The sequence below is a fragment of the Thunnus albacares genome, chromosome 13, assembly GCF_914725855.1.
Source record: "Thunnus albacares chromosome 13, fThuAlb1.1, whole genome shotgun sequence".
NCBI lineage: Eukaryota > Metazoa > Chordata > Actinopteri > Scombriformes > Scombridae > Thunnus > Thunnus albacares.
The window spans coordinates 25,590,165-25,598,863 of NC_058118.1; the positions used below are offsets into that span (position 1 = coordinate 25,590,165).

The following is an 8,699-nucleotide window of genomic DNA, read 5'->3' on the forward strand; positions in this document are numbered from 1 at the left end:
TATTAACTTTTGTGGCTGTCCTTATGGAAAAAAATGTGATGATATTGATATTGTATATAATGTGGTTACATGTTTTTCAAAACTGTAACAATGTCTTAAGTGATTAGCATTTTATTCTCATTGCATCAGTTTCAGTGAACACCTGAATTCATAATTTTATAGTTTCCTCGAAGTGATCCTTTTATTTGAAAGTTAAATGTTTATATTTTACATAACACCTCTACAGATTGTCTCAGTGTTGTCATGTTAAATATGTTTCTCATTTCCGATGGTGACTGGGGTTGCTGTGTAGGCAGTGTTGTTAGCTGATTGTCCTACGCACCAATCACTAACTACACTACCAGTACAACCACCACCGCACACAGCCGCCCAGCCACACCAGCTATCAGACAGAGCTGTATTCAGAGTACATTTAAGTGCATGTTTGATTTCGTTCAACAAAAAAAGCAAAACATAAAAGCACAAAAAAGCATGAACAGAGGCCAGAAACTCTGAATAAGTAATCAAGAGTCATTTTACCACTTTGTTACTACTCCGTTATTAAGTCTGACATCGATTCCTGTTCAGGAGGGTCTTCTAAATTTTCAGTGTTTTGAGAGAACTGGACTCCAAGAAGGCTTCTGTAGACTTTGGGAAAGTTCTACAAATATTAAGTCTTAATTGTCTAAAAAGTCTAAAAACATAGGGTAATATTTGACTTCTGGTGCTATTCGAGGTGTCCTGTTAATAGTTTTACAGTTGTGTCTTTTATGAAGTTTGTCTATGGATCACGTGAGAATCCTCATAGGACGCTGATTGGACACAAGCGCAATAACTTGATGCCTGAGAAGATGGATTCTTGAGTGATCTCATGACGTCGTGATCTCGTGAATCCAGCTGCCTCTCAAGGTAAGGGGGTGGGGGTGGTTCCCAGGTGAAATGGAGAGGATTTGAGGACATCTACAGGCTGAAGTGTGTGAAGAGTCTTTTTTCCTTTCCAAGTATCCACGAGGATGTTTGTTTGCATTTAGCTCGAGCTCAACCTGCCGATTTTAAAAGGACAAAGATGAGTGGGAGGAAGCAACTCACGCCACATTGGCTGTTTTAACCCTCCTGTTGTCCTCGGGTCAATTTTGACCCGGGAGGATAACAGGTGTTATCATTAGTATCCTGACTAAACTTTTACATATACCAGTCTGCCATAATCCATCGACACATTTTCCTCTGATCTCAACCATAATTAAAATAATTCATAATTTCTTAGTCAGGATACTGTTTTGAAACCATTTCAATTTTTTTGATGACAGTACATAATGACATCTGTTGTCTTCCCGGGTCAAAATTAACCCGAGGACAACAGGAGGGTTAATGAGTAATTTACTTTCAAATAGCGTAAATGCTTGCTGGCAGCTAATTTAGTTCATCCCACTTGATGGAACCGACTATTTACTGGCGTTTACCAACCTGTTGGCACTTTAGATGCGGGAAACTGCATGTTGAGCTGTGAAGCATTGCTTAAAGCGTGGCCAGCAGTGAGATTCAGTGTATGACTTCACAATCAATATTAAAAGGAGTTCAGTACCATTCCCTTATGGCCATGAATGCAAATCCATAGTGGAGTCCATCAGTGCAGCGGGTCTGATATCCCGTCCTGCCGTTTCCAAAGTAGGACACTAGGCTATGTATGATGGCTGCGCCTGAGCCAATGAGAAGAGGTGCTGGACTTATGAACTGTAAATCAAAACCATTTCATCACATGTAGTTTCACTTGAACTGACATGTATATATCTGTGCAATTTAAACATTTGATAAGTTTCTGCTTTGTGCAAAGCAGATAGTCACACAAATAGTCAAACAAACTGAATGTAAACAAATACATTTCAATATTCATTACTTTATTTATGTAATTATAGCTCTAGAAATAATTCAGGCTCCTGAGAAAGTGTTGTAAAGACACAGCTGACACAGACATTTATTTCTTTTCAATGACAGTTCAATGTTACTTTATTCAAAGTTACTTTTAGTTTAAAAACACGTTTATAAAGACTTGATTTAAAACATGAATATTTCAAAATTTTAAAAACATGCTTAAACAGCAATACTTTAAATCATTATTACTTTAAACCATGTACGAATTATAAACTGTTATCCTTTAAAGATACATAAACTGTCCTGAAACTTTTTTTTTTTTTCCATGGCTGCAGTCTCTGGTCTCGTCCTGAGCAGTAACCTGATTCTGGTTCTAGGTTGAAGGCGCGGCTCGCTCTAGGATCGGGATTTGCTGACCCAGTGGTACTTGTCCACACGAGGCCCGGTGAAGGTGAAGGTGGCTCGATAGGACTTGAAGCCTTTCTGGCTGCAGAACTGCGAGGTCGGACCTCCAGGGGGAGGAGCGTGAGGTGGGAGAGCATCCCCAGCAAAGGGCTTCCGCTTCGGGTAAGTTAGCCAGGTGTGAGGGGCGCCTGGAGCAAACTCACTGAACTGAGGACGGGGGGGGAGGAGTAAAACGTTAGAGGACAGTGATAGAAGAGACTTTGAGAACACAGCAGAGTCAAAGTTTCAAATTCAAGAACTACCAGCCCCCTTTTCAGCTTTCCAACCTACCCGGTAGACACTGTTGGGGTTGCTGACAGTTGGGATGGTTTTGGGTTCAGGGTTGCTGGGCGGAACTGGAGCAGGGCAGAGAGCAGATAGATTATTGATGCTGCTGCTGCTGCTGCTGCTCATGCTGTTGTCCGCTACCTCCTCCTCGTCTGAAGAGCTTCCTGATTGAACGTCAAGGCCGGCCCGCTCCACGGCGTCATGGATGCGGCGGGAAAATTCCCCGTCTCCGCGTCGACAACTGTCCACCACCGAGACGCAGAACGGAGAGCTGTGTTCACCGTATCTGCAAGGAGGGAAAGGAAAGAAAAAGAAACTTCGGTTAAGAAAAACACAACAAACTTTAACATATTTTGTACCAGTCTGGCTCCACTAATGGTCCTGTCTTATGAAACATTGACATAACAGACATTATGTCTCCAGGAAGTCATTACCTTCAACAGACGAAGCAAGCAAATGCTTTTCTGTATCTGAAAGGGGCTTAAAAAGGAACTGCACTGATTACACATGAAAGGCTGTTTGGTCCTGTGGAGCAGTACTAATGATTGTTACAAAAAAAGTAGTCAGAAAAGTTTTTAGTGGCTTCAGGGCCAGCTGCACAGGTATGAAAATGTTGGTTGGGATTGAAGGCTACAAGTTTGAAAATTAAAAAAAAAAAAAAAAAAAGAAAAATCTGGGGGTGTGGAGTTAGAAAGAAATGAGATTACCAGACTTCTGTAACTGACTCATGTTTGCTTGAGGCTAGCGGCTCAAGGATACATTAGTGTAACACACCCGAATCTCTGACCAAACATGTGTTTCATTCATTCAACATAAGTTCTTTGAGTCAATTGTAGAGGAATGGTTCCATATGTTGGGAAATAGTCACTCTTTTACAGAGAGTTAGATAAGATTGATACCATTCTAATGTATGTACACTCAATATGAAGCTGTTGCCAGCAGGTGATTAGCTTCGCATTAAGACTGAAGGCAGGAGGAAACATCTAGCCTGGTTCTCTCCAAGGTTTAATAAACTCATTTACCAGTACCTTTAAAAAGGACCAGTGTGTAGATTTAGTGTCATCTAGCTGTGAGGTTGCAACCAACTGAATACCCCTCCAAGCATGTAAGAACCTACGGTGGCCGTGAAATTCACAAAAAATATGAGGCCCTCTCTAGTGCCAGTGTTTGGTTTGTCTGTTCTGGGCTACTGTAGAAACATGGCGGGCTCCGTGGAAGAGGATCCGCTCCCTATGTAGATATAAAGGGCTCATTCTAAGGTAACGAATACACAACAATTCTTATTTTCAGGTGATTATACACTAATTAAAACATGCTTATGATTATATTATTCCATTTCTGCCAATAGATCCTCCTAAAATCTTACACACTGGTCCTTTAAAACTTTGTAATCTGGTGTATCTCATTTGTTTAATCTATACACAGAGAAATGTAAAAACCTCAAGTTGTGGTTTTACTAATCCTAAATTGATTAGGGATTTTAAAAGCGTACAAACTGAAACAAAGCAGCAGTTCTGTCGAGGGCAGAAGCTACAGTTTTTAGGTGGCTTCTGAACTGAAGTCTTGATCCCGCTGAGATAAACTGACCTGCAGGACACCTCTCCTGGGTCGACCCACACTGTCAGCTCCTGGGGCAACCCCAGGTCGTCGTACTGCACCCCGCTCCGCTCGCAGGCCTGCTGTAACACCGGGTCCTGCAGCCGCACACGGTTCATACGCAGACACCTGAAACACAGCAGTGACTCCGAAATCTCATTTGTATGTTCACAGTGATTAAAAACACAGCTAAATTTGCTTATAGTAGCCACCAGATAAAAAAGACATAACCCAAGTGTACTGAATTGTACAAATGGTGTGTTTTATTGCTTGTATATTCAACTTTTCATTTGTAAGAGGAATACTATTTCTTTCAGAAGTTATAGTCCCATTTTAAAATGTAGTTTTTACTTCTGTGGGCACCATGAACGAAATTTCATTCACTTGTATTGTAATGGAGAAAATCTTTAAGACAAATACTTCAAAATCGGGGAAAATTAGAGCAAAAGTACATCCATAGATAAGGAATATTTGAAAAAATGCAGTCATTTCAACAAGAGTTGGTCACAGTGAAGCGTCCCACACCTTACCCACCCAGCATGCTTTATGGCTGCATTTCATTCTCGCTGACTGTTAATTCTGTGTATTTTCAGCCTCTTTTCAATTATGGAGCATGGCAAAATAGCAGCTGTAAAAAGAAGTCTTTGCAGATGGAAATATCAAATGATCTTTGATCAATTGTCCAGAGGAAGAAGAAGAAACATCAGAGTAATGAATAGAATCACAAAAAACAGAATTCTCCACAATCATTCCTTTAAAACAGAATTACAGCTGTGATTTCTAAGTGTCTACATTTATATAATACAGAGCCCTCAAAACTTCCCTTCAATGGAACAAAAAAAAAAAAAAAAAGTAGCATCCATTGCTACTTTCTGCTAACAATCCCACAATGCAATGGGTCGTGTTTTATAGATGCAAAAATAACTTGCCTAAAGCTGTGACTTATGACACAAAATGATGTTTACACATCCATAATAGAGTGACTGTAATAGTGAATAGTAAAATATGGCTAAACATGATTAGAGAATTGTCATAAAGTTTGCTAACATGAGGCTAAGTGGTCGTACCAGACCAAGTTGGGCTGTATTGGCAAAACTCCTGAGTGTTTTGAGTTGAGCAAGAGTTTGTTTTATGGCCTAAGATTCAACTTTTTTTGTTGACAGAGGAAGGATGTGTCATTTCCTCCTTCCAGAGTTCAACAGGTTAGCTCTAATTTCTCGTTATATCAATCACAAATCGAACAAAAAGCAATAAATCACATTTTCTAAAATGTTTCACCAACCTGTAGGCCTGCCCCTTGGTGGGTGCGTTCGGGTGCCAGTGGTTCTTGTACTTCTCGAACAAAACGGATGTGAGGGCAGCAGCAAAACGCTCCCTGCCGTCATTATCCAGACAGCCGTATCTCTTCACCAGCCGAGCCACAAAGAACACAGCAGCAGCAATCTCCTCCTTCATGGCTACAATACACACACACTTTCTGACCTCTGGCTCAATGAACCTGACCAAATCCAGCAACTTTAAGCCTGTACTGTTAAAAACCCCTTCAGAGAATATAAAACATGTGCAGGATGATCCTACCGCTTTAGAAAAGTAACAAATAAAACTAATAACGAGACAGACTGGAAGCCAGAACAACTCAAGCAAACATATTTGCTGCTGGAGCTCCAGACAGAACTCAGCTTTGATTTATAACGCTGCTACACCAATAAATAACAACACACATATATACATCTACATATATCTAAATCTGTATATGAAGCAGCAGCTCGCTCAGTGGTGGAAACCTCACATACATCAGATACTAAAAGAGTCATTCCCTCCGCAGTCTCTCATGTGGTTTGATAAAACCAAAGTTCAGCTGTGTGACAAGCTAACACACCTGAAGCTGGTTGACTTAATGACTCTCTCTCTCTCTCTCTGTTTGTGTGTGTGTGTGTGTGTTCAAACATGAGAAGGTTGAATCCCCTGTCAGAGTACACGCTTATGACAAAATAAAAATAACTATTGGCTTGGAAAACCAAATAGTCACTGCCCCACTTTCTGCAGCACTTCAGCGATGAACAGTGAGTCCCAGAGAAGGAAATATCTTTATTTTGTTTTATTTAATCCTTTGTTTAAACAGGTAGTCTCATTTTTCAAGAGTGTACAAGTGTACAAAAAAACAACAAAAAAACATACAGTTAAAGCATAGACAGACACACATATAATTCACAGACTCACATTATACAGTTTTCACAATTAAGAAAAGCTGTTACAAGTGTGATTGCAAATACATAAGTACAAGCTTTTAAAATGTTTAAATGAAATAAGAGAATGTAACTTAATATTTTTTGGAGCTCATTCCATTTGTATGCAGCATGTAATATTTGAACCTACTTTTTCCAAGTTCAGTGTAAACAAGAGGATGTTAAGATGTTCTGTGACCTGACATTGTAAGTTCTATATTTAAATGTAATGTAACAGCAGTTTTTGCAGTAGACTCTTATAAATAAACATACACTGCTGTTCCCTTCTGTTTGTTGAGAAGGACCATCTCACCTTTTCGTATAAGATGCAATGGTGAGAAATGTATCGCCTGTGATGGAGCGCAGCACACCGTGATACACAGAGTCAAGACGCTTTAAGGTGGAGGGTGAAATATGCATATATACAATATTACCATCATCAAGGGCAGAGAGAATTGTGGATTGTACAATGGTGCTTTGACTTTGTTTGGGTCTTAAAAGTGAGTTTGGTATCCAGTCCCAAGTATTTATAACATTCAACAGTTTCAATTTCCGAACCCTGAAGGGTTTGGATATGAGCAGTAGGCTGGATACTCTTAGGTGACCTTGACAATAGCATACATTTAGTTTTGCCAGAATTAAAAACAAGCTTAATATTTGATGAGAGAGATCTGAAATGTATCAAAAGCAGACTGTAGATTTGCATTGGCCAGATTAAGAGAAGATATAAAAGAGTCGGTTCATCCAAAATTACTAAAAAACAGGTTACATTTCTGACTTAATTTAGGTTTAGGTTTGAGTGCAATCAGTGATTAAACGCTCTGTCAATAAATAGTTTGTGTGAACACACTGTGTCAACATTGTTTTATGTAAATGAACTCCTGTCAGAGTTAATATTGTTATAAGATAAGTTGAAACTTTGGCATAGCAGCAGCAAACCACAAATAAGAATCAGACAACATACACAACATAAGAGCACAACATATGAATGTCTATATAGACAATGTACACAAACCACAAACAAATAGCAGCCAAAAGTGTAAGAGATATAACTGCTTCAAAGTAACAATATGTAAAAGATGATAAGTGCAAGAGTATATCAGCACAGGACCAGGGCTTGGGTGGTTCAATGTGAGGAAATATGATTCATATCGGATATGATATGGTTGTGACCACTGTAAACAGTGATGACATCTGTTGTAGAGTCTGATTGCTGCAGGGACTCACTCACCATGTCCAAGGTGTCCAGGGAGCATCCAAGGACAGATCCAGCCTTAATTACTCAAACAAACAAATGAAATGCGTATAGACGGGAGCCGCTGCAACAGGCTACTGTCTGCATGGCGCCACCTTGGGATTGTCATGATTTTAAATCTTTAAAGTTTGAAGGGGGCATATCATGCTTTTTATATACTGTTATGATGTTGGATGTCTATGTTAAACATGTCTATGTTAAACATGGTCAAAGTTCCAAAACTTGAGGTGAACGAATGTAAAAATGCTTCCTGCAAGTCATAAACCAGGGCGTCAACCCGCTCTACCACTCCATTTGCATAGTTACCTCTACTTCCCCATCGAACTGGCATCAGTTTGTTCATGCATGCCCATAAACAGCTGTCTGTTCTGTAGCCTTTGTTGCTTTGGTTCTGTGTGTATTACACACTGTACACTCATATATTTCAGTTCACATTTTGGCTCAAATATGCACATGTATGTATTTGATGAGTCCTGCATCATATAAGCAGCCAGACAATTGCTTTTCTTACTCATGACATTGTGAAATTAACCTTTTTGAAAATAAATATAGTTAAACAGACAGAAATAAGATGTGGTCATATTGCTCTCTACAATAACTTTATTTAACATTTGTTTCCTTCCTGCAAGGACAAAAGTGTTTTCCTCCCAGAAAGCCGTCCTGCTCTTCTCGAGGCTCACTCAGCTGTCTGTGGCTTTTTACAAGGATATCATGTCAAGAGAATGACAGCATGGACCTCACCCCGACTTCAGCAGCTATTTTAAGCACACAGTGGCTATCATAGGATTATAATTGCAATATCACATGTAAAGGTTGCAGACAAGCATGTAGGCCTACAAAAGCCAATGCATTTCCATCACTGTAGTTTACTGGAGAAATACAATTTACTGAGCTTTGAGAATTGGCTAGTTTATAAAATTTTAAATGGTTTGGCCCCTTCCTCCACTATACAACTGTACAATCGCTCAGTAAGTTCTATTAGATCCTCCAGAATATCCTCTATACAAGATTGTACCAGACCATTTTGTCACACTGCATTTGGG

At 39.6% G+C, this 8,699-nt stretch overlaps 1 protein-coding gene across 1 annotated transcript; it reads right to left on the reverse strand.

Moving 5' to 3' along the window:
- Positions 1-1,853: 1,853 nt before the first annotated feature.
- btg4 (B-cell translocation gene 4) lies at positions 1,854-6,016 on the reverse strand. Its single transcript, XM_044370036.1, has 4 exons — positions 5,459-6,016; positions 4,168-4,305; positions 2,584-2,866; positions 1,854-2,460 (listed from the first exon to the last, which is right to left on the reverse strand). Exons 1-4 carry the CDS (start codon positions 5,629-5,631, stop codon positions 2,245-2,247), a joined length of 810 nt encoding a protein of 269 aa, XP_044225971.1. The 5' UTR covers positions 5,632-6,016; the 3' UTR covers positions 1,854-2,244.
- Between the last annotated feature and the right edge of the window lie 2,683 nt (positions 6,017-8,699).

Coding starts and splice junctions, on each gene's coding strand:
- btg4 (XM_044370036.1), bottom strand. CDS start 5,631: ATGAAGGAGGAGATTGCTGCTGCTGTGTTCTTTGTGGCTCGGCTGGTG. Junction 2,867..4,167: donor CCAGGAGAGGTGTCCTGCAG/GTCAGTTTATCT, acceptor CCCTCCTTGCAG/ATACGGTGAACACAGCTCTC. Junction 2,461..2,583: donor ACCCCAACAGTGTCTACCGG/GTAGGTTGGAAA, acceptor CCCCGTCCTCAG/TTCAGTGAGTTTGCTCCAGG.